General features: G+C 42.5%; 1 protein-coding gene across 9 annotated transcripts; it reads left to right on the plus strand.

Moving 5' to 3' along the window:
• On the plus strand, window positions 1–27,966 carry MAP3K8 (mitogen-activated protein kinase kinase kinase 8). 9 transcript variants are annotated; one of them, XM_024254046.2, is made up of 9 exons: window positions 308–440; window positions 3,270–3,500; window positions 5,009–5,367; window positions 13,879–14,046; window positions 16,353–16,614; window positions 17,734–17,840; window positions 24,251–24,403; window positions 25,417–25,663; window positions 26,841–27,966. In XM_024254046.2, the coding sequence occupies exons 3-9, from the start codon at window positions 5,032–5,034 to the stop codon at window positions 26,969–26,971; spliced, it is 1,404 nt and encodes a 467-aa protein (XP_024109814.1). In that variant the 5' UTR covers window positions 308–440; window positions 3,270–3,500; window positions 5,009–5,031; the 3' UTR covers window positions 26,972–27,966. The 9 variants fall into 9 exon arrangements, with proteins under 9 accessions (XP_024109818.2, XP_024109814.1, XP_024109812.1 ...); XM_024254044.2 differs by lacking the exon at window positions 3,270–3,500 and adding an exon at window positions 3,531–3,715 and having other exon boundaries at window positions 319–440; XM_063727529.1 differs by having other exon boundaries at window positions 332–440; window positions 3,404–3,500.

A 27,966-nucleotide genomic window follows, 5' to 3' on the forward strand; every position in this document is an offset into this window, starting at 1 on the left:
CCGGGCGCCCAGAGGGCAAATGAGGGGCGGCGGGGTGAGGGGGGGGGAGACGCGGAATTTCCCAGCGCGGGGGCTCTGGCTTCCCCTGCAACCGGGCAGTCTCTTTCTGTTTACGGAGAGAAGGGGGAAATGGAAAAGTCGGGGAGGCGGTGGCTGGCGTCCGCTGCGCCGCCCCTGGGCAGGCTCAGACGCCGTGAGTCAGGGGCAGAGCAGGGCGGTCTGGGCGTGCGGGCGACGCGGGACTCACTCGTCCGCTCCGCTCTGGACTGCGCGCCACGCTCTGGGGTCCGGCGCCCTGGCTCCTGCTTCTGCCGCTGCCGCCACCGGATCCCAGTGGTCCGGCGTGCCCGGTTCCCACAGGGCTGCAGCCAGCATCGCACCGAACCTTCGGGGGGCCGCGGCTGGAGCGCTTGGCCGGCGTGGGAGCGCCAAGGCCGCAGGTAACCCAGGGTTGGGGGTCTCCGGCGTGTCTTTCGGGTCGCGTCCCGTCTGGGTGCCCCGGGGATTCCCATGCAGAAATGGAGGGTGCCCCCAGCAGAGGGGAAAACTCTGGCATGGCAAGAGGTGGGGGCGTGCCCACAGCTGCGTTCGCGGGTCGCCGGCTGCACCAGGCACAGCTGGAAAGCACCTTGCGCAAGGGTTTCACGGGGTGCAGACTCGCGACTCCTCCCCCTTCCTCCTCCTTCCCGTATCCGCAGCGCCAGGGCAGTGCTGGTCTGGGCAGTGCGCGGGGAAGCGGCGACCCGCTGTCACTGCGCCTCCCGCCGCCGACGCTGCCTGGACGGCCGCACTCTCCCTGCCCGAGACCCGGTGAGTGCAGCTCGGAGGCTGGAGGACCCGATCCTCCCAAATGCTGGGTGCTTTGATAATTTATAAGCCTTTTAGGCTCCCTTGACTTAGAGAACCAGGAGGAGAGGAGTGGGAGTGTGGGTTGGCGGAGCCCAGAGACTTGTGAATGGCTGGAACTAAATTCAAGTTTGTAATCTGGACTCTATCCCGTGACTAAAGGGGTCATAGCAGAACACGAAGGCTGGGCTTTTGGTCTAAGAAAGAATACTAGGAGAAAAAAAAAAGTTATTTTCACGAAAGTTGTTTTCGAGCGATAGTGCATGATCAGGACTCTGAAATTTTTCTAGCTCTGGGCGGAGAAGGACCCCTAGGGATTGTCTCCATAGTTAACAGGGGAAGGCCACTGGCTGCCTTTAAGAGTGAAACGTTGCGATGCTTGTCTATTTCACTTTTGGGAAGACAAGATAAAAGGCTGCTCTTGATAAAAAAACAGGGACAGAAAGGCTCTTGCAGTTGCTTTACATACCTGTGGCCTGAGTCGTTTGTGCCAAGGAGCGTGTAATCCACTTCCAGCTGACGCCCCCAGCTCTCTCCGGCGGATTGAGGTTTGTGTGCAGGACGTCTGGCATACGGCCCATGAGGACTTTGTCGTGTAAAGCAAATGGGAACGTTGAGGCATGTAGAGGTTTTGAAGCAGAGTGTCGGTCCTAACTTCCATACGCCTGAAACGCATAATCCGCGGCTTTTTGAGAGCAAAAACATAATCAGAAATGTGCCCTGAGGGAGAATGTACTATTTTGGCAGGAGATAGATAGATAGATAGATAGATAGATAGATAGATAGATAGATATGTATATATAATTTTTTAATTTTTTTTTTGAGACGGAGTTTCACTCTTGTCGCCCAGGCTGGAGTGCAATGGCGCGATCTCGGCTCACTGCAACCTCCACCTCCCAGGTTCAAGCGATTCTCTTGCCTCAGCCTCCCGAGTAGCTGGGATTACAGGCGCCCGCTGCCACGCCCGGCTAATTTTTGTAGAGACAGGGTTTCACCATGTTGGCCAGGCTGGTATTGAACTCCTGACCTCAGGTGATGCACCCTCCTTGGCCTCCCAAAGTGCTGAGATTACAGGGATGAGCCACTGCGCCCGGCCTAAAAAAATATTTTAAATGAGAAATAACACAAGGAATAGTTATTCTTTGTTAGGCAGAAGCATATGCTGTTACGTTGGCCATTTTCATTCACACTTGCCAGGAAACACTCACATTTTGTTTATGTATATGGAGGCAGCCAAGAGTATTATGTTAATGTTTAGGAACAGAATTTCCTCGTGATTTTATTGCTGATTCCTGAAATAATTCAGTGTAACTAATTTTGACTGTATTTGCACATCTCTCCAATTCCAAAAGCTGGCATAATTTTCTGTTTGGTTAGGAAGTAGGAATTTTATGAGGACTTTTATTGTAAACTGTGTCAAAGGAAAAATCATCTTATACTAAAGGTCTTTATTGCAAACTAGAGTACCTTCACAATCTGAACTTTATCTAGATGGGTACAGATCATGAATAACTCAGAAACCATTAGCATATTGTGTGCTTAATTAAGGCTGGAAAGTGCTGAGGCTTTTTGCAGGCGCAGTTAGCAGGCGAACTGGTCAGCAGGGTTTCTGGGGAACATAGATTTGCGTGACAGGGGCCCTGTGTTGCTAAGGAATTAATGCAGGCACTGAGAAAAGTCTCAGCGTCAGACACTCCTTCACCTCCCGGGTCCTGCTTCCCTCCCTCTCCCCTTTCCAGGCAACTCACAGTTTAGGGGTGTGGTTGTGTGTGTTTAAGCTCTTGGGTTTTACATATAAATGCCTGAGACTTTTCTGCAGGGTTTAAAAACTAAAATCTTGTGTTACAGCTCTTTTAGAATTTGTCTTTTAGAATCTCCAGTCCTCGCAGGAAAACCCCCCAATTAAAAAAATAAAAGAATAAAGAATAAAAAGAATACCACTACTACTATTTTCTTTTTTAAAAAAAACCTCTAAAATTTGTCTTCCCGGATCAGCAGAGTGAATTTGAACTGTGTGGACTTTTTTCCTCTTTCTTTCTTGATTCGTGTTAGTACTGAGAACTTTTTTTTTTTCTGTCAAGTCATCTATTTGATAAATAAGTCCAGGAGACTTGGATCCTTTCAACCCCTGAGGCCCCAAATTAGGCTGTTTTTTTTTAACTTCTGTGTTTCCAGTAAATCGACAAGCAGAAACTGCAACTAAACGGCTCAGTAAAACCGAAGTCAAATGTTCCTCCAATAATCTAAGAAGTTCCTCTCCTAACTCAGTAGACTCCAAGAACCTGAATCACAATCTCCCTCGAAGATGTGCAAGATCTCGGGAGGGGAAGCTGCCCCCTCACTCTAGATTTCACTGTGGTGATAATAGCCATGAAAGCATAGGTTTCTGCCTTTTTTTTCTCTCTCTTTATGTCTTGTTTTAGATGCAATCTTCTTACCGCGAAGAAGCCAGGGGAATAGGTAGCCACATCTCATTTGCAGATAAGAAAGGAAGCTAACGCAGTATCTGCAAAGCCAGGAGTCTGACTCAGTACTTTTCTGTCTCATGCATATAAAGCAGCTAAAAATGACACAGCTTATTTACCATGCCCCTGACACTGCACTGAGCACTTTATGAGCGCGAACTCTGTTAATCCTCACGACCACCTCATGAGGTAGGTGCTGTTATTACTTCCATTTTACAGATGGGGAAGATTGAGGTTGAGAGAGGTGAAGATACTTGCTCAACGTCATGCAAGCAGTAAATGGGGGTGTGGAGGGAGGCAATGAGATTTGACTCCAAGCAGTCTGAGACCAGAGGAATGTTGGATTGCAGGATGCTAGACTGCTTTCCTCAGACACAATTCATACGTCAGAAAATGACCATCAAGTAAGTGAATGATGACACTAAATTGCATGGTTCTTTTGTCAAATAAAATTCACTGAGGGGCAGATGGCTGGGTCATGCATGCAGGTGGCTCTGCAGTGGAGCATTTCCTGGAGCTTTGAAATGAAGCTCCAGGTTGATCAGAGGTGCGTGGCTTTAGCCCTGAGTGTCCTGTGTGTTAAAGGCTTGTGCTTCTCAGAACTTGAAATACCTTTCAGAAGGAGGCTGTGCTTTTGGGAGTGCAATCGATGATTTAAGTAGACCAATGTGCCTTGAAATTCTCTTAGATCTTAGAGCCTTTTGTCTTTTCTCCTTCAGAACAGAGTTGTTCTAAAATCCTGAGTAACAACGTCAGTTTTTACCCTTGCTTTACTTTCTTTTTCTCATCTGCAGATCTCCAAGTGTGGCAGCTGATTTGTATATAAGAGCTGAAATGCAATTTTGGTTAATACAGTCACTTGGCCTTGCTTATGATAGATTTGACTTTCCTGGCTTCTTTCTACTACTCACAGCTTCTAGAAGGCCATTTATTTAGATATTAATCTTCTGGGACCCTCAAGATGTTTGCTTTGCACTATTAAAGAATTCTGGTCCTAAGGGAGGACAGCTGAATCATAGGTTAAATGTATCATCATCTTTCTCATACTCAACACTGGGAGAACAAGGTTTCCTGTCATCCTTCCAATTAGCCGTTTAACTCATTTGCATAAGAATCATTCCTGAAACTTGACCTATTGCCATCAAATTTGTGTAGATTGAAATCCATTTTTCCAGCTTCTGGCTTTCAGGGCCTGAGTTTTATTTGCCAAGTTAGCTCCTGCGTTTAGTGAAGAGGTTATTTTTCTTTAAAGTCACCGGAGGCATAAAAAAGCCATAGCGATTCTTGCAGGGAGGGTGCCACTTTGGGGGAATAGCTGGATTGTGTAAGGCTGGAAGCCCTAAAGAGCTGGTAGCCTGAAGTCTTCAAAGATTCCTGAGCTGCTCTTGATTCGTGTGTATGTTTAGTGAAAGTTTGTTTTCAGTGCCTGTAGCTGATACCACTGACTCTGTGAGTAAGAGTAAGCTCTCTGGATCTCAGGTTTCCCCTCTGCAAAGTGAGCTGGGCTACAGGTTATCTTAGGTCCCTTTCAACTCTGCACTGTCAACTTGAATTCATACACACAGTTGACACAGAATCCTCATTTTCTGAACAAAAGCATATAAAATCCTGTTGCCAATCCTTGTATGTCAGTTTCCCATTGGTCTTGAATGCAAATACACATATTGTAAACTAAGTATTTGTGTTTTCTTTCCTAGACTCTCCAGAAAGAGCAACAGTAATGGAGTACATGAGCACTGGAAGTGACAATAAAGAAGAAATTGATTTATTAATTAAACATTTAAATGTGTCTGATGTAATAGACATTATGGAAAATCTTTATGCAAGTGAAGAACCAGCAGTTTATGAACCCAGTCTAATGACCATGTGTCAAGACAGCAATCAAAATGATGAGCGTTCTAAGTCTCTGCTGCTTAGTGGCCAAGAGGTACCATGGTTGTCATCAGTCAGATATGGAACCGTGGAGGATTTGCTTGCTTTTGCAAACCATATATCCAACACTGCAAAGCATTTTTATGGACAACGACCACAGGAATCTGGAATTTTATTAAACATGGTACGTTTCATTCCGATCAGTTGGGTGCTATGTGCTCAGCTTTCCTACTGCAGCTTCATTTAATGCAGAGTGGCGTTTGAATTTGGTTTAGACGGGCTGGCAGGCATGATTTTTAAAAATGTAATCATCAGTAAGAAGCACTTCCATGTTAAAGATGCAAAAAAAAAGTCTCCATTAAAAGGTTCTATTTAAAGAATCTTGATCATATTTTAGTAGTATTTCTACAAATAGATAATTAAGAAGAATGTATTTTGGCCGGGCGCAGGGGCTCACGCCTGTAATCCCCGCATTTTGAGAGGCCGAGGTGGGTGGATCACTTGAGGTCAGGAATTAGAGACCAGTCTGGCCAACGTGGTGAAACCCCATCTCTACTAAAAATACAAAATTAGCCTGGCGTGGTGGCGGCTGCCTATAATTCCAGCTACCTGGGAGGATGAGGCACGAGAATCCCTTGAACCTGGGAGGTGGAGGTTGTGGTGAGCCGAGATCACACCACTGCACTCCAGCCTGTGTGACTGAGTGAGACTCTGTCTCAACAACAACAACAACAAAGAAGAACGTATTTTAATTTAACAATTCACTAAAAAGTTTATTCATCAGTTATGCAGAAAAGAAAGGCTTAATGAGACTCCTTCGTCTGAGAGGGGAATAAACACTTTGTCACTAATTCATCTTGAAGGCTGAATTATTTGTTCCTTTCTTGTCACATCTTGAAATGTTATTAATTCATTTATTGCAAAAATGTAGTATGTAGGCAGTAAATAGCTATCCACAGATTCACTCTCTTTAATTGGCAAAGTATGAATGGCAAGTGATATATTTGCTTAATCATCGCAAGTATGCAAATCATGCAAAATATTGTGGCAACATTTTGTTGCCATAATAGTAGATCAGGTGATGTGTTTAGGTGTGCCTGGGATTCTGTCAGGCTTTTAGTATGTCAGAGGTGAACGTAGGTGCTGGCTAAAGGTAACCTAATATTTTTAAAAAGAATAATTTGCAAAGGAGTAGGTGGTAACTTGCAAAACATGCTTATTGATGAAAGTGACGCCCTTTCTTTTGGTGTATCTAAATGGCAAAATGGCTAATGTTGGGGGAAAGTCGGTGCTGAATGAGTGCAGAGTCCAGACAAAGTACTTAATTATTTTTTTTTTCATACCACATTCATTTAATTAAAAACAACAGAGTAATTTAGGCCAGGTATGTAGTGAATTGTTTTGTCAGAAGCCAGTCATATTCAACCATAGCTCACCATGGAGCAAGATAATATTTTGCATTTTTGTGTGACTGCTTTGGTCTGGCTCTATCAAGCTCTATTTAATAGTCGACTAAGTACTTTACCTTCAGAATATTTCTTCCTTTTATAAATGAGAAGTAATCATTTGAACTAGAAGCCATATCTGATTTTCCCAAATAAAGGATAGTTGGAGAACTCAGATTCAAAGTTATATATATGTCTATACCGAGAAATATAATTGTTTGTGTATTTCTCTCATTTTTAACGTGTTTATTTGTTAAAATGGGAATTAAATTTTTTAAAAATCCTGCTCCTTCTGTAAAAAATGAGTATTTTAAATGAAAATATGCAGAAAAAAACCAAATTATTCTTCCTTGTAAATATGCAAAGACTTAGGTGTGTTTGCTTATTCCCTGGCCTGTCTGGGAATGTACAGAAAGGAATTCAGGAAAATTAGAAGAAATACAAAGAAATAGCATTCTGAAGTCTTTTAGGAGTGGGGCCAGAAAAGTTAATCCTAAAAAGGAGAGAGACTAAGACATTAGGATGAGGGTAAAAGTGTATCAGCAAAGGGTTTGAGTAAAATGTTGTCATTACCTGCTGTGGGTCCTGTGCTCTTTAAATGAACAAGTACATAATTAAGGAGAATTCTTTTTTTTTTTTGAGACAGAGTCTCACTCTGTTACCCAGGCTGGAGTGCAGTGGCGCAATCTTGGCTTACTGCAATCTCTGCCTCATGGATTCAAGCAATTCCTCTGCCTCTGCCTCTGCCTCCTGAGTTGCTGGGATTACAGGCGCCTGCCACCACACCCGGCTAATTTTTGTATTTTTAGTAGAGACGGGTTTTCACCATGTTGGCCAGGCTGGTTTTGAACTCCTGACCTCAGGTGATCCACCCGCCTTGGCCTTTCAAAGTGTGGGGATTATAGGCGTGAGCCACACCTGGCCAGGAAAAATTTTAAGAATAAACAAATACGTAAGTAAAAGCAGGGATCTTGAAAAACTTTAAAAAGATTTTTATTTTAAAATGATCAAGAATATAACATATAAAACAAGAAGACTAAAAAACAGAATAGAATAAGAGGAGGACCTTAAAATCCATTGGATCTTAGACATGGCTTCACTAGGCAAATCGACCCAGCGGTCGATGACTCTGGAGGGCTGCAGTTGACTTTCCTGCCACTCACATTAAAGATGGACTACATTGCTGTGCCTGCTAGGTAACCCATCAGAGCTCCATGCTTCATAAATGATAGCCTAGGAATTGGGACTGTCGTCTCTGATCATAGTCACTTCAAGACAGTAGTGAGGGAGGCAGGGCTTGCTTTCAGCTCCCTTTCATCCTCACGTGGAACATTGGAACCACCCAGTGTTCAAGATCTTTCTGTTCCCATCATCTTCCACCCACTACCCTATCAAAACTTTACTTATTGGGCTTCATTTGCTGCTCTCTCTTGGCTTTAGGAAAATAGCAGCTGATTGGTTCCTAGGTAAAATCCATCTATACGATGTATCTACTTAGGGATGGGGAAACTTTCATTCAAGTATTTACCTATTCATTTGCTAGACAGAGCTTGGACATCTACAGTGCGTCAGGTGCTAGAGAAAATATGGAACAGTCTGTGCCTCTGGGAGCTTGCTGCCTGGTGCATGCAGGATGCAGATGAATAGGCAATTATAGTAGAGTGTGCTGCTTCCCAGCACATCTGCACGCTGTTTGCTCTGGCAGTGCACAGGCAGGATCCTTTACATAGCCATGAGTGTGGCAGAAGGAAGGAGAATGTCAGCACAGCCTTCCAAGAAGGATTGATGCCTAAGCTGCAGTCTGAAGTGTTGAGTTGGAGTCAGCTAGATGAAGTGGACAGGGTCCAGGTGGAGAGAACAGCATGTGCAGAGGCCCAGAGACATAGAGACCTGATGTGTTCAGGCAGCCAACAACCACAACACCATAGTTATTCAGACAGGGTGCAGAACCAGGAATTACAAAAGCATCCTGAAGAACAGGCATGTTCAGTGATTGTGTGTGTGATTTGACTAAAAATAATATTTGTTAAGGATCCCACCAACATCCAGCAAAACCTGGGGAAGAAGCTTTGGGAGACTAACCTGGGAATTGCTTTGGGTAAGAGTGCTGCATGTTATTTATCATCTACGCTGATTCATAATCTGGTCCAGAAACAAATAATCTAAAATGGGTTCCAAACACTCAACTCTTTGGTGGTTTTATGGGGACTGAAGGACCCCAAAACCTTCACCCCTTTTTTACAACTTTATAAGTGTGAGAGCTGAAGATGTTCCTTAGGGCTTAGTCATGGAGTCATGGCTTCTCAGAGTTGAAAAAGCCTTTAAGATACTTGAGTCCAGCCCTCTGTCTGTACTCAAATCACCCTGTTCATCATCTCCAATAACTGGTAGAACATTTTGGTCTGTTCTTGAAAGTCTACTGTGACAAGGAGCTCATTACACACTGGGACACAGAGTTTCCTATTTGTCCAGTCCTGACTGTAAGAAAGTTCTCTTCCTTATATAGAACCAAAATTCATCTCTGACCGTTTAGTGCAAGCCCTACTTATTGGCCATTAAAAAAAGTGCATATGATGAGCAGTGGTGAAGACGATGGGCCCTGAATTAAAGTACCAGGGTTATGTAGTTCAGCTCTGAAATAGATTAGCTGTGTGACCCTGGGCTGGTCATTTCACCCGTCTTTGCCTCAGTTTACTCATCCATAAAATGGATAACATCATGACACTCCATAGAGTTGATATTTGGAACAATTAATGAATACACGTGACCTGGTTACACATAGTGAGTGTTAAATGAACGCAAGGCATTGTGGGAGTTACTGTTGTATACAATTGTTACACCCCTTCCTTATGACAGTCCTTCCAAAATTTTTTAAATTGCATGTTCCCCAGATCTTCTCTCTTCTTTCACATGTATTTCCAACTGTGTGCATGACTTCTCATGAATTGTACTGTTAACTGTCTCATCATCTGGGCAGGACCCTGTGAACTCAAGCTTGTATTAGTGTCTATCTTAGAGCCATATTTTGAATGTGAGGATCCATTTGTTGTGATCAACAGAGTAGGACAGAGCTAGCTTAGCCTTTGTGCTAGATAATATGCCTGCATGAATATAGATCAATACCATGTCTGTTTCATAGTAGCATATCACACAGGTCACTTGTAGAATTTATTCTTACTATAATACTTAAAAATTTTTCTCAATATGCTGCTTCTTGGCCCAGTGTTGTTTAGTATAAATGATGGTGATCTGGATGAGGAAATAGAAAATGTGCTTATAATGCCTGCCTTTAGAGATGATTTTGGTAAGTTGAAGAACTGGCAGAGATAAGCAGCATAGAGTTCCCTAAGATGGTTTGATAGCACTGGGTGTGGTGGCTCGCGCCTGTAATCCCAGCACTTTGGGAGGCTGAGGCCAGAGGATCACTTGAGCCCAAGAGTTTGAGACCAGCCTGGGCAACATAGTGAGACCCCCATCTCCACAAAAAGTAAAAAAGTCAGCCAGGTGAGGTGGCACACATGTGTAGTCCCAGCTACTTGGGAGGCCGAGGTGGGAGGATTGCTTGAGTCTGGGAGGTTGAAGCTGCAGTGAGCTGTGATGTGGCCACTGCACTCCAGTCTAGGTGACAGAGCAAGACCCTGTCTTAAAAAAAAAAATTTATACGGGCCCCTAGAAAGAAGAAAAACACCCATCTAAAATTTAAATACAGGGTTCGAGACCAGCCTGACCAACATGGAGAACCCCATCTCTACTAAAAATACAAAATTAGCTGGGCGTGGTGGCACATGCCTATAATCCAGTACCTTGGGAGGCTGAGACAGGAGAATTGCTTGAACCCAGGTGGCGGAGGTTGCGATGAGCTGAGATCATGCCATTGCACTCCAGCCTGGGCAACAAGAACGGAACTCCATCACACATACATACACACACACACACACACAAATTAAATACAGGGGGATCCGGGGCTAGGGGAAGAACCAGGCATTTGCAGAACTACAAACTGGTCAGGACTTGCACATTACACTAGAAAATCAGGGCCAGTCATGAAAGGAGCCTAGGAGAACTCACAGGCATTGAAAGCAGGGTCCCCAGAATGTGGGAAGTTATAAAATAGGGGTGAATGGGGGCGAAGGAACTTGCATTATTTGATCTATAGAGGAGAAGGCTAAGGTATGCTCCGAAAATAATGTAAACATAAATAACTGAGTTATCTTTGTAATCCGGCATTTAATAACTGGGTTTTCATCTTAGCTCAGCTTTAATTATGGCCTTCTGGAATATATAAGGCTCTTACCCAGACTAGGAGATATGCTTTGGAGTCAGACAGATCTGAGTTCAAATCCTAATGCCGGCACTAACTAGCATGTTCCTTAACCTCTTGAAGTCAGTTTCCCCATCTGTGAAATGGAGATAAAAATAGTAGTTAACCTCAGACTATTGTTGTAGACTTCGATAAGATAATATATTGAAGTACTGAGCACATTGCTGTACTTAGCACTCAACAAATGGCTGAAATTATCTTTTGTCCTCTTGGACAGAATAACAGGACACTGGTTCGAGGTGGGTCATAAGCCAGGCACAGGTGGCTCACACCTGTAATCCCAGCATTTTGGGAGGCCGAGGCGGGTGGATCACTTGAGGTCAGGAGTTTCAGACCAGCCTGGCCAACATGGTGAAACCCCATTTCTACTAAAAATACAAAAATTAGCTGTGTGTGGTGGCACTTGCCTGTAATCCCAGCTACTTGGGAGGCTGAGGCACAAGAATGGCTTGAGCCTGGGAGGCGGAGGTTGCAGTGAACCAAGATCTGCAACTCCACTCTAGCCACTGCACTCAAGCCTGGGTGACAGGGCGAGACTCCGTCTCAAAACAAAAACAAAAACAAACAAAAAAACCTAAGTTGGGTTATAACAAATTTAGGTTAATAAAACTTTCATGAAGATGAGTTAAACACAGAGATGGTTCGCTGGAGGGTGCGGTGAAATCAGGCCTGTAAATATTTAATGATAAGAAAGGGAAAATCAGCAAGTGCTCTTGAGTGTCGTGAGTAGGGTTCTGTCTAAATGTGAAAAGGGACTAAATCTATCATGTTCTCAGCATGCTGCAAAAGAGGCCTCCAGCGACCAGAGGCTGCATACTTCTTGAAAGGAAGTCATCTTTCAAACAAGGCAAGACCGCCATCTGCACTTATTCATGTTAGCTCTAGGGCCCTGCACAGGGTCTCACACAGCAGAAGCACTCAGTAAATAGTTTCTAAATTTAATGACTTCATATTTATAAGCATTAGAGGTAGTCTCTGCTTTATTCCCTGACTAATAGTGAACACATCTGTTTGTGGGATGTGTAGCTAAATTAGCAGTGGTGGAGCTGACTGAATGGCCCTTACAGTTACTAGAACTATTTCTGCAGCCGTGTCCCGAGTAAGAAGTCCCACGCATCTGCAGATGAATCAGGAGTTCATTCTCTTCCCATGTGGTAGATCTGGGGATTTGTCACATTCCCTTCAGCTGCTGCTGCTGCCTCTTTTAAATTTTAAACAAAATAGAAATGGGGTCTCACTGTGTCACCCAGACCGGTCTTGAACTCCTGGCCTCAAGCAGTCTTCCCACCTTAGCCTCCCAAAGTGCTGGGATTATAGGCGTTAGCCACCGCACCTAGTTGTTCAGCTTCTTCTGTTACTTGAAATAAGTTAAGGTCCTTTGATAGTTTCACAATTCCTGAGCCAGGCGCCGTGGCTCACGCCTGTAATCCCAGAACTATAGGAGGCTGGGGCAGGTGGATCACTTGAGGTCAGGAGTTTGAGACCAGCCTGGCCAACATGGTGAAACCCCATCTCTACTAAAAATACAAAATTTAGCCAGGCGTGGCGGTGCGTACCTATAATCCCAGCTACTCAGGAGGCTGAGATGAGAGAATCCCTTGAACCCAGGAGGCAGAGATTGCATTGAGCCAAGATCGTGCCATTGCACTCCAGCCTAGGCAACAGAGTAAGACTCCATCTCAAAAAAAAAAAAAAAAAAAGAAGTTTCATAACTCCTGAGTTCAGAATCAGAAGCTGTAATATTACTGATTACGTTGAGGAGAAAGTGGTACTGAGGCGATTTATCCCTTGAAAGAACACTTTGGACATGTTACAGGCATGCGTTCCAGATTGCATTTCCCATGAACTACCATATTATTTTGTTTTAATTTTAATTACAATTATTTTCTTTTCTAATTTTTTCCTCTTTAAAAATTGAAATATATTTTATATATAGTCAAATACACAGATGTTAAATGTCCAATTTTACGAGTTTTGACAAATGCCTGTGCGCTTGGAACCCACATTGCTGTCAGAATAGACCTCTTAATTTTTGTTTTATTATTTTAAAATTTATATTGTGTTTTTATTTTTTTCTGTAGAAATGAAGTCTGGCTATGTTGCCTAGGCTGGTCTTGAACTCTTGGCCTCAAGATATCCTCCTGCCTCAGCCTCCCAGTATGCTAGTATTACAGGCATTATCCGCTGCTCCCAGCTGTCTCTCAATTTTTTAAATCAACTAGTTTCAAAACTTCTAGTTCTAAGAGTCGGCTTGCTTGTGAACCCTGGGAGGTCAGGGATCAGCCATCTCTTGTTCATGGCTGCCTCCGCAGCACCAAACACAGTGCCTAGCACCTATTTTGCACGCAATAGAGACAATGCATGCGATAGATATTAAGTGAGTAAGTAGATGAGAAGCAATTCTGCCCTCACTTAATTTACATAGCATTGTCAACTCATAGCTCTGGCATATGCTGTGGTTTTCCAAAATCTTCCGTGATCATCAGTTAATTTTGATGCTCTTTCTCTGTATGCGTCATGTGTGAGTAATAGCTATGTGGACTAACAGGTTCGCACATTGTAATAGAAACAAGTCAACCTGCAGGCACGGTTTATATTTACGCAATCTTTATTTTCAGCCTTTTGGTTGCCGTAGTCATGCTTTTTTAGATAAATAATTTTTAAAGTTCTATTTGGCAATTAATTACTCATGAGTAGGTGGAAATATGACCAGGTCTGACCAGGCACCTGTGTCTGTTACATGCTCTCTCTGACTTCCTCAAGCTCTAAATATAGTCTCTGTACAGTTGGTAGGATTAAGCACAGTGACATTAATTTCATAACTGTGTATCAGAATGCTGCTAAAATAACCAGCTTCCTAATAGGTGGGTCTTAGAAAAAGCCAACTTGACTGAAGTTCTCACCCTCTCACATTTTTATTGTGTTGTAGGTCATCACTCCCCAAAATGGACGTTACCAAATAGATTCCGATGTTCTCCTGATCCCTTGGAAGCTGACTTACAGGAATATTGGTTCTGATTTTATTCCTCGGGGAGCCTTTGGAAAGGTATACTTGGCACAAGATATAAAGACGAAGAAAAGAATGGCGTGTAAACTGGTACGTGTTTTCTACCTAGATAACCCACACTGTGTGTTTGGCATTCTGGCTTTTGTTTGTTTGTCCATTTGCATTAACCAAAGGTTTTTATCCTTTGATTGGGTCTTATCTGAGGGTGCACTGCCTCAAAGCATTTGTTTTTCTGGATGTATTGGCTGCTTGGGGCCATTCAGCCCTAAAATCTCTGTTTAGATGCATAATTGATTTTAATCTAGATGATTAAAAGGATAAGTGCTGGTTTTTAAAGCACTGATTTGGATAAATAACATCATCACTCTTGGAGAGAAGTAGAGAAGAGCCATCCTGCAAAGTAGGAGCAATTCTATGTGCTTCTCCTGTCATTCCGCCCACTGAGGAGGGGGCCAGGCAGAGGCAGAAACTGGGAGGAGGTAGCCTTTTCAGGAAGGCAGATTTAAAGGGCTGAATTTAAATACATCAATGACTGAAAAGACCCTATCCCTTTTTTTTTATTTTTAATTTTAATTTTTATTATTATTATTTTTTGAGACAGAGTCTTGTTCTGTTGTCCAGGCTGGAGTACAGTGTCGGGGTCTCGGCTCACTGCAACCTCCACCTCCTGGGTTCAAACGATTCTCCTGCATCAGCCTCCCGAGTAACTGGGATTACAGGCACCCGCCACCATACCCAGCTAATTTTTTGTATTTTTAGTAGAGACGGGGTTTCACCATGTTGGCCAGGCTGGTCTCGAACTCCTGACTACAAGTGATCCACCTGCCTAGCCTTCCAAAGTGCTGGGATTACAGGCATGAGCCACTGCGCCCAGCCCCTATCCCTTCTTATTAAACAATAACTGCCAAGGTGCCACTACTTTGGAAAACTGTATCTACATAAGTTGAGCATTCACACCCCCTATGGCTCAACAATTCCTCTCCTGTAGGTGCACTCACTCCACAGAGACCTGTCCACGTGGCCACCAAAAACTAAAAGCTATGTGCTAGCATGTTCATATCTGCACTATTTGTAAGGGTCCCAAACTGGAAACTTCCAAAATGCTGAAATGGAATATATTTACATAGTGAAATTCTGGATAGTAAAAAGAATAAATGATTTACAACTATAATAATGTGGATTAATCTCATAACCATTATGTTGAGCCCAAATAGCCAGACATGAAATGAGATCTTCTGTATGAGATTCCATTAATATAAAGGACCAAAACAAGCAAAACAAAATCTATGCTACTGGATGTCAGGATGGTGGGTACTCTTGGAGGGTAGCGACTGGAAGGGGCCAAGAGGGGGGCTTCTTGAATGCTAATAGACATCTGTGTGTTTTTTTGGTTTGTTTTTCTTTTTGAGATGGAGTCTAGCTCTGTCGCCCAGGCTGGAGTGTAGTGGCGCAATCCCGGCTCACCTCAACCTCTGTCCCCCGGGTTCAAGCAATTCTTCTGCCTTAGCCTCCCAAGTACCTGGGATTACAGGCACTTGCCCCCACGCCTGGCCTGACGTGGTTTTTCATTTTGATTTAGGTGTTACATTTGTATGTTCATTTGATAATTCACTGAGTTGGACCCATCATTTTTACACTTTTTTGTATGTCTGTTTTGCTTTAATTAAATTTTCAAAAAGTACAACAAAATAAAATACACTCACTTTTGAGTTAACAAAAAATAAAATAAATAATTGCCAAATATTATGTCTTGGTTTCTCTTATTGTAATAAGAGAGTAGCTGGGATTACAGGTGTGCACAACCAATGCCTGGCTAATTTTTGTATTTTTTGTAGAAACGGGGTTTTGACTTGTTGGCCAGGTTGGTCTCGAGCTCCTGGCCTCAAGTGATCTGCCTGCATTGGCCTCCCAAAGTGTTGGGATTACAGGCATGAGCCACCGTGCCCAGCCCCAGTGCTTATTTTAAATACATTGCTATAATAGAGTATGAACTGTGGCAACAAACACTTCATATTATCTCACAACCAACTGAAATATTGAAAATACGACCTAAAATCTAGGGACCATAGATACTGTTGTCTAATAGGTGGGAAATTATCTCTTTTTTGATTCATTCGTAATTTTAAAACTTTGGATGGATTTCTGACTTCTAAATGAAAAGAATAACTCACTATTTTGTTTTTTATTTTCTTGTTCTGAATTTTATATTTGAAGCTAACATAGTTAAAGGCAGATCTAAGATGAACATTATTGTAACTGGGCAGTCCATTTTCACACAGGGCAGAGTATTCTTGAGGGCATTTATTTGCCTTTTGTTTTTTGCATTGACCTATATTATATATTTTTAAGGTGACTTTGGGGTTATTTAGAATCTCACTCGTATTTTTGTGTTCTAGATCCCAGTAGATCAATTTAAGCCATCTGATGTGGAAATCCAGGCTTGCTTCCGGCACGAGAACATCGCAGAGCTGTATGGCGCAGTCCTGTGGGGTGAAACCGTCCATCTCTTTATGGAAGCAGGCGAGGGAGGGTCTGTTCTGGAGAAACTGGAGAGCTGTGGACCAATGAGAGAATTTGAAATTATTTGGGTGACAAAGCATGTTCTCAAGGGACTCGATTTTCTGCACTCAAAGAAAGTGATCCATCATGATATTAAACGTAAGTATCTTTGGACATATACCTTTTTGGCTCAAAAAGACTAGTTATTCAGGAGACAAACAAGCTCCTTCCTGTAATCCGAAGACCCTCCATGGAGGGTGGAAAGCTCCCTCAGAGCACCGTCTGTCTTCCTTCTCCAGAGACATATCTTAGAATCATGTGGGGTTACTAGAGCTTTCAAAGTCATAAGGAAAGATTACTTTCAACAGTTGTTGAAAGGTTATAGCTACATACCTATTAGGTACTGCTCTGTTAAAAACGCTTTTAAAATTGCAATTTAGGCTGGGCATGGTGGCTCACACCTGTAATCTCAGCACTTTGAGATGCTGTGGCAAGTGGCACCTGAGTTCAGGAATTGGAGACCAGCCTGGCCAGTGTGGTGAAACCCCGTCTCTACTAAAAATACAAAAAAAAAAAAAAAAAAAAAAAAGCTGGGCGTGGTGGTGGGTGCTGGTAATCCCAGCTACTTGGGAGGCTGAGGCAGGAGAATCATTTGAATCTGGGAGTCGGAGTTTGCAGTGAGCTGAGGTGGCGCCATTGCACTCCAGCCTGGGTAACAAGAGCAAAACTCTGTCTCAAAAAAAAAAAAAAAGCAATTTACTTAAAAACATACAAACACAGAGACAAGTATTTTTGAGAAACAAATACCTCTTTCATTTTGTATACCAATGTAACAATAATCCATTAAACACACCTTCGCTAACTGTTTTCTAGGAGTCTGATATGATGAGGAAATAGGTAAACCTTTAATAGCCAGTACTAAATTAGAGTGGCACAACTTTTACTGGGAAAAAAGATAGGTATTTTACTTTTCTGTTTTAGAAAAGTGGCTTGACAACAGTATGCTTATGTCTTAGAGTTTGAAACTCAAGTCTTTGAACATTATTAATGGCTACAATCATTCATACCCACATTGGCTGAATTCTTGATGGATCCAAACTGATTTTCACCTAAACTCTGAGATTCATTCTCCTCTTTTGAATATAATACACCCATCTCACTAGAGGAAGCATTTCAGTCTTTTCTGATTGGAGATTCATTATTATTTTAGATAATGTTTTCATTTGACTTATGAGTATATAAAAAATTTTATCTTAAAAAAATTTCCTCTCATTTTAGCTAGCAACATTGTTTTCATGTCCACAAAAGCTGTTTTGGTGGATTTTGGCCTAAGTGTTCAAATGACCGAAGATGTCTATTTTCCTAAGGACCTCCGAGGAACAGAGGTAATTATGTTCACATGAAAAGGGTTACTATTTTATTAAGAATAAAAAGGAAAAAATGTTCTAGAATTATTGTGGGAACGAAGGACAAGAAGGGGAAGAAACCCATTGCATTAAATCATTATTTTCCTTGGAACACATTTAATGAGCACTTGCTCTGTGTCAAGTACTAAGTTTAGCACTAGATTTTTTATTATATTTTTCTGCTATGTTATTTATAATACATAATAGTATTTGTAATATAATATACATGTTGATATGTATAATATAGAACATTTGTAAACAATGTAATGTCAAAATAGATCATATTGGCCAGGTGTGGTGGCTCATGCCTATAATCCCAGTGCTTTGGGAGGCTGAGGTGGGAGGATCAATTGAGCCCGGGACTTTGAGACAAGCTTAAGCATCATAGCAAGACCCCATCTCTATTAAAAAAAATAGTTCAGGCCGGGCACGGTGGCTCAAACCTGTCATCCCAGCACTTTGGGAGGCTGAGATGGGCGGATCTCCTGAGGTCAGGAGTTCAAGACAAGCCTGACCAACATGGAGAAACCCCATCTCTACTAAAAATACAAAATTAGCTGGGCATGGTGGCAGATGCCTGTAATCCCAGCTACTCGGGAGGCTGAGGGAGGAGAATCATTTGAACTCGGGAGGCAGAGGTTGAGGTGAGCCAAGATCGTGCCATTGCACTCCAGCCTGGGCAACAAGAGTGAAACTCCATCTCAAAAAAAAAAAAAATTAGTTCGGTGTGGTGGTACACGCCTGTAGTCCCAGCTAGTTGGGAGGCTGAGGTAGGAGGATTGCTTGAGCCCAGGAGTTCCAGCCTGGATGACAGAACAAGATGTTGTTTCAAAAAAAAAAAAAAGCCCCTCAAAATAGATCATATCCACAGTTCAGCTTTATTTTGTGTGGTTTTGGTTTTGGTTTTGTTTTTGTTTTTGTTTTTTTGAGACAGAGTCTTGCTCTGTCGCCCAGGCTGTAGGGCAGTGGTGCATGATCTCAGCTCACTGTAATCTCCACCTCCTGGGTTCAAGCGCTTCTTAGTCTCCTGAGTAGTTGAGATTACAGGCATGTGCCACCACATCCAGCTAATTTTTTTTTTTTTTTCAGTAGAGATGCAGGTTTCACTATGTTGGCCAGGCTGGTCGTGAACTGTTGGCCTCAAGTGATCCTCCCGCCTCAGCCTCCCAAAGTGCTGGGACTACAGGTGCGAGCCCCTGTGTCTGGCCCACAGTTCAGCTTTAATAATAATTATAGAATTATAGTTAACTTTATAATAAGTTTAGCACTTAAAAAGCAGTATGTTATTTAATCCTTACAACAACCCAGTTGTTGTAAATACTATTATTGTAAGCAGATACTATTGTTATTCTCATTTTACAATAAAGGAAATAAGTTTACAGAGATTAAAATAAAGTGTCCAGAGTCACTCCGTGACAGACCCTGGACTTGAACCCAGTTCTTTCTAAGTCTAATCCTAAGGTCTAACTACTACATAACTTTAAAAAATTATAATGCTACATACATTATTAAAATATATTACTGATATAACTAATATCACTGAGTTTTGGCTCAATGACAGTCTTAATTATGGTCATTAATATTTATGAGGACTCTAAAGGCCTCTCTTTGAGCCTAGGAATCCTATAATAAACCTCAAGTAGTGAGCATAAATGTATCTTATTTAAAGATGTAAAATAGCACTCATGTTTAACTCATCTGTGAAGCAAAAAATGACCCAGAAAAGCCTTTCTTTCCTGACTCTAAATGAGATTCTGAAAAATGCATTCACGGGCTCCCAAATAATATATTTAACATTCACATCATTAGGCTGACTGGTTGATTCAATTAGCAAGTATCCATTGAGCATCTGCTATGTGGCAGGTTCTTGTGAGCACCAACGAGGAAGCATGAGACAAGGCAATGAGGAGCAAGCCTTAGTGGTACTCCAGCGATCTTCACTCTTTGGTGGGAGGACTTACTTTAAATTACCTGAATTATTAAAAGAGCAACCGTTTAGGGATGGGCGTGGTGTTCTCACACCTGTAATCCCAACCCTTTGAAAGGCCAAGGAGATGGGGGTGGTTTGCTTGAGCCTGGGGATTCGAGACCAGCTGGGCAATATAGTGAGACCTCATCTCTTTTGAAAAAAAAAAAAAAAAAAAAAAAGAAGGAAGGGAGGGAGGGAGGGAGAGAGAGAAGGAAGGAAGGAAGCAAGGAAGGAGAAAGAAAGAAAGAAGGGAAGGAAGGAAGGAAAGAAAAAGAAAGAAGGAAAAGAAAAAGAAAGAAAGAAAGAAAAAAAGAAAGCAAGCAGGCACAGCAGTTTAGTTCACAGTTGACTGTGACGGGCACAAGGTTGGATGCAAGCAGGAAGGTAAATGGGTGTAAAAGCTGCCTCCTTGGCCCCTCACCACTACCAGGGGAAGCTTCACTGCCTGAGCCACTCAGCCCCATGCCCTTCTCTTTGCTGGAAGTGCCCACAGGAAATAGAGAGAGGGTCTTTGGCTGCACCTCTATGTCAGGGTTACCAGGTCAGTCTTGGTGTTCAATCAGACGACAACCCTTAGTCTAGTCTAGCTAGTATACGTGTTGCACTTAACTGGGTTGCAGCAACAAAAAAATTATCTTCCTTTCAAACCAAGATTCTTCCAGCCTGGGCAACATAGTGAGACCCCATCACTACAAAAAGTAAACAAACAAACAAACAAACAAAAACTTTACTTTTTGTAAAAATGGCATGGTGGCGCATGTCTGTAGTCCCAGCTACTCAAGAGACTGAGGTGAGAGGATTGCTTGAGCCCAGGATGAGGCTGCAGTAGGCTGTGATTATGCCACTGCACCCATAGCCTGGACAATAGAACAAGACCTTGTCCTAAAAAAAAAAACCAAGATCCTGTAAGTCCGTTCTCAACTCTCTCAAAGCCAGCACTCTCCGGGGCAGCAGAAGAAATCCTTGCTTTTGTGAATATTACTGAAGTTATTATTGAAAATACTCGAGCAAGGATTCTTGACAGTTGCCTTTAAGCAGAACAATATTCAGAAGGGAAGCTGTAATTTTTTTTTTTTAAGAATGCTTAGTCCCCAGATCTTAAGAATACTTTACCAAAGTGTGAGATCTAATAAGACTTAATGCTTACGACATGTTTTCTTTGGAAAATGTTTCAGCATATTTGGCGTTAGTCAGGAGTTCAGATATGTAATATTCCACCACCCTCTTTCCTGGAACCAGTTTGAAAAACAAACTATTTATGGTATTAAAGATGGAAAATACTTTTCTCTTCCTGGCAGTGTGGTGAAGTTGAACATTTTGCAACATTGGAGAAAGAAGTGTTCTTTCTGGGGCTGTCTAGCAGAATGCATGGATATGAGATAATAACATATTTTACTCCTGAGTAGTATCTGGATCAGGTTATGGCAAATGCAAATAGCTTTTTGTGAAGTGCAAAACTGAGCCTTGGTGTTTATAAATATAAACTGTCTTCTAATCAGCCTGCATTTAATATCTGCCTAGTACACACGAGTTGAAGTTTGATAATGAACAAAGTTGTGAAGTCACCAGTGAAACCTTTCAACAAGCTTGCTTTTACCCTTCTTACTTAAAGAGCCAGGAGATCTAATTAGTCAACTGTGCAGATTGGCTGATGTTAGAATTTGATCATGTGGCTACTGCACAGTCGTAGACAATTTCTGATTTCTGCAGTATAGCTCCCAAATGCAAACCCTGGTTACCCCTGTTTGAATTCTCTCTCTAAGCATTGGTATTCAGAGCATTCTATTGTAACCATGTAATACACATACAGGGTTAATCCAGCATATACAGAATAGACTGTTTTTGAGTTGCAAGGTACAGAGAAAGAATACATAGTGAATGCGAATAACAAATCAGAATTACTTTTAGAACTTGGTCCTTTTTGAAAAATCCTTCTAAGTCTGCTGGGTTTTACCTTTGTAAGTTAACAATCATCACGTGCACATATACGCACACACACGGTCTCTTTCCCTTTCTAATAAACATGTTGAGAGGTGAAGGGTTCGATCGCTGACATCAAGGTTTTTTCTTGCTCCAGTGCCCAGCCCCAAGGGTGCAGAACTCTCAGAGAGCCCTGTGTTCGTCCCACCAGGGCTTCTAATGTTTCATGCCTTCTAATCAGCCAGAGTGCTTGAACATCATGCCCTGCTGCTCCCTGATCTAACTGGTAGTTGGTAGAGCTTGAGGAACAAGAGCTCTGAGCCAGGAAGCTCTGGGGTCTCTGCCTGAGGGGCAGCACCCAGGCCACCAGGCTTACAGATGTTCTATCCCCCCAGGCTGCCTAGGCGTGCAGTCACATAGAACCTGCAGAGCCACCTCTGCACAGCCCCTGTAGGCTACACCAGCAGTGGGCACTCCGCCCAATCCTTGCTTTATTGGCAGGGAGGAGGGCGTACAGGAGAGAAGATAGGCATCCTCTATGGACAGTTAGTAATACCCATTGCATTTCTTTTTCTTTTTTATTTGATTGTGGTAAGAACACTTAGCATGAACTCTACCCTCTGAACACATTTTTAAGTATACAATACACTATGGTGGACTATAGGTACAATGCTGTGCATTAATTTTTTAACTTTGTGATATATTTAGTAGCAAAGTCCTTCTGGAAAGTCCTCTGGCTCTGCTGCAGGGAAAGCTTGAGAACAGGAGCTCAGTTTCACCTATTTGCTGAGAGCAAAAGGAAGCTGGCCCGGAAGTGGCTTGTAGGAAGGAGTTCAGCAGGGTTAGGGTGGGGAGACTGGGCAGTTTCTCTGGTTTTTGTAAGCTAGTTCTCTACTTACTTACCCTGAAATGTGTTCCAGAAACACTGACCTCCCTTCTCTTATTCACATGGCAGACAGTGTACAAGCTGTTTCAAGCGAAATATTGATAATTAGGATATTAACTACTATATATCTGCACCAGCCATGAATACAAATCACTGGTCACCAGTGTTTGCTCTGTTCCTTTTTTTAAAAAATGTTTAATTAAATTAGGTAACTAATTAATTTGTAAACATGAGGGGTCTCCATCTTGTTCAGACTAATCTCAAACTCCTGGGCTCAAGCATCCTTCCTGCCTCAGCCTTCCAAAGTGCTGAGATTCAGTGGCTCACACCTGTAATCCCTGCACTTTGGGAGGCCGAGGCAGGTGGATCACAAGGTCAGGAGTTCGAGACCAGCCTGGCCAACATGGTGAAACCCCATCTCTAGTAAAAATTCAAAAATTAGCCAGGCGTGGTGGCACATGCCTGTAATCCCAGCTAGTTGGGAGGCCGAAGCAGGAGAATAGCTTGAACCCGGGAGGCAGAGGTTGCAGTGAACCCAGATCGCACCATTGCACATTCCAGCCCGGGTGACGAGCGAGACCCCATCTCAAAAAAAAAAAAAAAAAGAAAAGAAAAGAAACCGAAGTGCTGAGATTATAGACATGAGCCACCATGCCCCACCTCTCTTTGTTTCTTTCTTAAGTTCAGAAATAAATGCTTGTTAGAGAAACTGTTTATAAAACCAGCCCCGTTTATTCAGCATGGACTCACGAGACCAAATATAACTTATACAATGTTAATATGGCTGCATTTAATATTTAGTCACTGGGCTACATGGTAGGTAAAAATAACAGATAGTTTGTAAAAAGTGACCTTTAGAATCACTTCTACAACATTACACTTTATTTTTTAAGTTTTTCCCTTTCAAGAAATTTGTGTTAATACCCTATAGACTTCTATCGCCTTTTATCATTGCAGATATTTAGAAGGTTAGCAGTGTAATGACAAACAGATAAAGAAGTCTGTTTGTAGTTCATTTAAATATAAAAGGAATTGGCATTTTAGTTGAAAACTTAGCTGCACCTGATCAGTGTACTGCAGAACTTTGATGAGTGGGAGTCCCTGATAGATTCCTGGTTCTAGGCTCTTTGCCACCAGATCAAGCAGAAAAAGGTGGTTTTTTGTTTTGTTTTGTTTTGTTTTTTGAAACTGAGTCTTGCTCTGTCTCCCAGGCTGGAGTGCAGTGGTGCGATCTTGGCTCACAGCAGCCTCCGCCTCCCGAGCTCAAGCGATTCTCCTTGCCTCAGCCTCCCAAGTAGATGGGATTACAGGTGCCCATCACCATGCCCAGCTAATTTTTGTATTTTTAGTAGAGACCAGGCTGGTTTTGAACTCCTGACCTCAACTGATACGCCCACCACGGCTGGGATTATAGGTGTGAGCCACCGCGCCTGGCCAGGTGTTCTTCATCAGACTGCAGGGACACCTCCAGCAAGAGCTGCATGGTTCCTGGGGAATGCCTGCATTATTCTCCTAGTTTAAGGCAAATGAGCCAATTTCCAGAACTCGATTAGGGAAATGGAAACCCACACAAAGGAGGGGAATGAAGCTGAATGTTTCCCACTTCTTTTTCAGATTTACATGAGCCCAGAGGTCATCTTATGCAGGGGCCATTCAACCAAAGCAGACATCTACAGCCTGGGGGCCACGCTCATCCACATGCAGACGGGCACCCCACCCTGGGTGAAGCGCTACCCTCGCTCAGCCTATCCCTCCTACCTGTACATAGTAAGTGGGGTTCAACCAGGGCTGGGGGTGGTGGGGCTGTTGAGTTATGCATCCCGCAAGCTGGGAGAGACTGCTCTGCCTTCTATACCACCCCCATCTGAATGAGGCAATGGTGAAATGACAGGTAGCTACAAGTTCTTCCCATGTAGAAGCAAGCTCCATTCTTGCAAAGAAAACATAGCTATTTTAGTGGGAGCTTACTAAAATGTGCATTGGGATAATTGATGCTATTCCATTGTATGTGTAATAATGCAATGCTACTTAGTAGCATCAGAGTAGCATAAATATTTCAGCAAAGGAAGTTGTATATGTTCTTTGAACACTTAAAACATTTTTTATTATTAATGTTCGCACCAGCGTGGCTTGTGTTGGAACATGCAATTCCCATTTTACTGTTGATAAATTCAGGAGCAGACACTTTCCTGTTACTGCATAATGACTTTTGGGACAGTGATTTGAAGCTGTCACTGACATTCAAACCTATCACTTATCTTTTGTAACATTAAATCAGAAGATGGGTTTAACCTGGTATCCTTTAGAAATTAAAATGGGCCAAGCACAGTGGCTCATGCCTATAATCTCAGCACTTTAGGAAACCAAAACAAAAGGATCTCTTGAGCCCAGAAATTCAAGACCAGCCTGGGCAACAAAGCAAGACCCCATCTCTACAAAAAATTTAAAAAATTAGCTAGGTGTGGTGGTGTATGGCCTGTGGTCCCAGTTGCATGGGAGGCTGAGGTGAGAGGATCACTTGAGCCCAGGAGTTCGAGGCTACAGTGAGTTGTGTTGGTGCCACTGTACTCCAGCCTGGACGACAGAGCAGAGACCCTGTCTCAAAAGGAAAAGAAAAAAGAAATTAAAGGGAAGCTTGCTTGCTTAAGGGCACGAACTGCATTCGTTGCAGGACATGTAGTGGAAAACGGATTACTTTCTAGGTCCTGTTACTAGCATGCTTTTGCTGTTGAGGGTGTATCTCCATACCTTTGATGCTAAGAGAGCTGGTTTGTTGATAGATACACAAGCAAGCGCCTCCACTGGAAGACATTGCAGATGACTGCAGTCCAGGGATGAGAGAGCTGATAGAAGCTGCCCTGGAGAGAAACCCCAATCACCGCCCAAGAGCCGCAGACCTACTAAAACACGAGGCCCTGAACCCGCCCAGAGAGGATCAGCCACGCTGTCAGAGTCTGGACTCTGCCCTCTTTGAGCGCAAGAGGCTGCTGAGTAGGAAGGAGCTGGAACTTCCTGAGAACATTGCTGGTAGGGACACCCTGCTGTGTGCTGCACACTTGCTTCCCTTCTCTTTCTGTCCACATCAAACCTCTGATGTAGTTCATGAAAGCACTTGGAAAAAAAGAAAATGACTTCTTGAGTACCATACCTTGCTTGAGAAATTTCAGCAAGGTTAGCAGAAGCATGTTTTTTTTTTTTTTAAATTGGCTAATTTAGCACCAAATTATAACAGATTTTCAGTGCAAGTGTAGGTAGCACAGTCACTGGAAAATGCTTCTGACTTGCTTTTCTGCAACTTGCTTTTTTACAACTTTTGTCTTTGAAAACAGATTGAGTATGACAGCTTTGCAATTGGTTCTGCTTAACTCACTTTTTTTTGAGATGAGTCTTGCTCTGTTGCTGGAGTGCAGTGGCATGATCTCGGGTCACTGCAACCTCTGCCTCCCGGGTTCAAGTGATTCTCATGCCTCAGCCTCCTGAGTAGCTGGGATTACAGGTGCCCACCACCATGTCTGGCTAATTTTTGTATTTTTAGTAGAGATGGGGTTTCACCGTGTTGGCCAGGCTGGTCTCGAACTCCTGACCTTAGGCAATCCACCAGCCTTGGCCTCCCAAAGTGTGGGGATTACAGGCGTGAGCCACCATGCCCAGCCTAACTCATTTATATTAAGCCACCCCAGTCCTTGGTGGGGGAACATCATGGCACTGCCCTGCACAGATAAAATACTGAGTTTGAAGTCAACTTGCATTTCCATCTTCCTTGGCTTAAAATCTTGCCAGTTGTAAATTTTTCCCACTTAGGAAAGTCAGTATGCTTTCCAGGAGCATTGAATATGCATAAAGAGGGATTTCCGTTTTTATTAAAAGTCTGTGGCATTCTTAATCCATTTAGGTCCAAACCCAGATGTCAAGCCTGGTGCGCTTGTTTATATTTCTTTGCTGCTTGTCTGACTTTTGTGGCAATCTGGCTGTTGGAAAAATATGCCAGGATTTCTAACTAATTTCTTGTCTCCATTGACTCCCGTTTGAACTTTTTGTTCTATGTCATATTATGTGAACTTAGCCATAGTGTTCAAAGATCCATCTTTCACGCTTAAGACACTGTTTTATTAGGCCCCAAAGATTTATTTCACTGCAGAAGGAACAGGTATTTATCATTTGACACGTTTTCTTGTTACTTACTTTTTAATGTTTTCCTTTTCAGATTCTTCATGCACAGGAAGCACCGAGGAATCTGAGATGCTCAGGAGGCAACGCTCTCTCTACATAGACCTCGGCGCTCTGGCTGGCTACTTCAATCTTGTTCGGGGACCACCAACGCTTGAATATGGCTGAAGGATGACATGTTTGCTCGAAATTAGGACAGCATTGATCTCCTGGAGGCTGGTTCTGCTGCCTCTACACAGGAGCCCTGTACAGTGAATGGTGCCATATTTGAAGGAGCAGTGTGACCTCCCGTGACCCATGAATGTGCCTCCAAGTGGCCCTGTGTGTTTGACTTGTGAAGCTATTTGATATGCACCAGGTCTCAAGGTTCTCATTTCTCAGGTGATGTGATTCTAAGGAAGGAATTTGAGAGTTCACAGAAGGATCGTGTCTGCTGACTGTTTCATTCACTGTGCACTTTGCTCAAAATTTTAAAAATACCAATCGCAAGGATAATAGAGTAGCCTAAAATTACTATTCTTGGTTCTTATTTAAGTATGGAATATTCATTTTACTCAGAATAGCTGTTTTGTGTATATTGGTGTATATCATGTAACTCTTTGAGCCTTTATTGGTAAATTCTGGTATACATTGAATTCATTATAATTTGGGTGACTAGAACAACTTGAATATTGTAGCAATAAGCTGGACTAGTGTCTTAAAAATGGCTAACTGATGAATTACAAGCCATCTGACAGCAGGCCACTAGCGACAGTTTCTTTTGTGTTCCTATGGAAACATTTTATACTGTACATGCTATGCTGAAGACATTCAAAACATGATGTTTTGAATGTGGATAAAACTGTGTAAACCACATAATTTTTGTACATCCCAAAGGATGAGAATGTGACCTTTAAGAAAAATGAAAACTTTTGTAAATTATTGATGATTTTGTAATTCTTATGAGTAAATTTTCTTTTAAGCATTTGTATATTAAAATAGCATACTGTGTATGTTTTATATCAAATGCCTTCATGAATCTTTCATATATATATATTTGTAACATTGTAAAGTATGTGAGTAGTCTTATGTAAAGTATGTTTTTACATTATGCAAATAAAACCCAATACTTTTGTCCAATGTGGTTGGTCAAATCAACTGAATAAATTCAGTATTTTGCGCTA

The sequence above is a fragment of the Pongo abelii genome, chromosome 8, assembly GCF_028885655.2.
Source record: "Pongo abelii isolate AG06213 chromosome 8, NHGRI_mPonAbe1-v2.0_pri, whole genome shotgun sequence".
NCBI lineage: Eukaryota > Metazoa > Chordata > Mammalia > Primates > Hominidae > Pongo > Pongo abelii.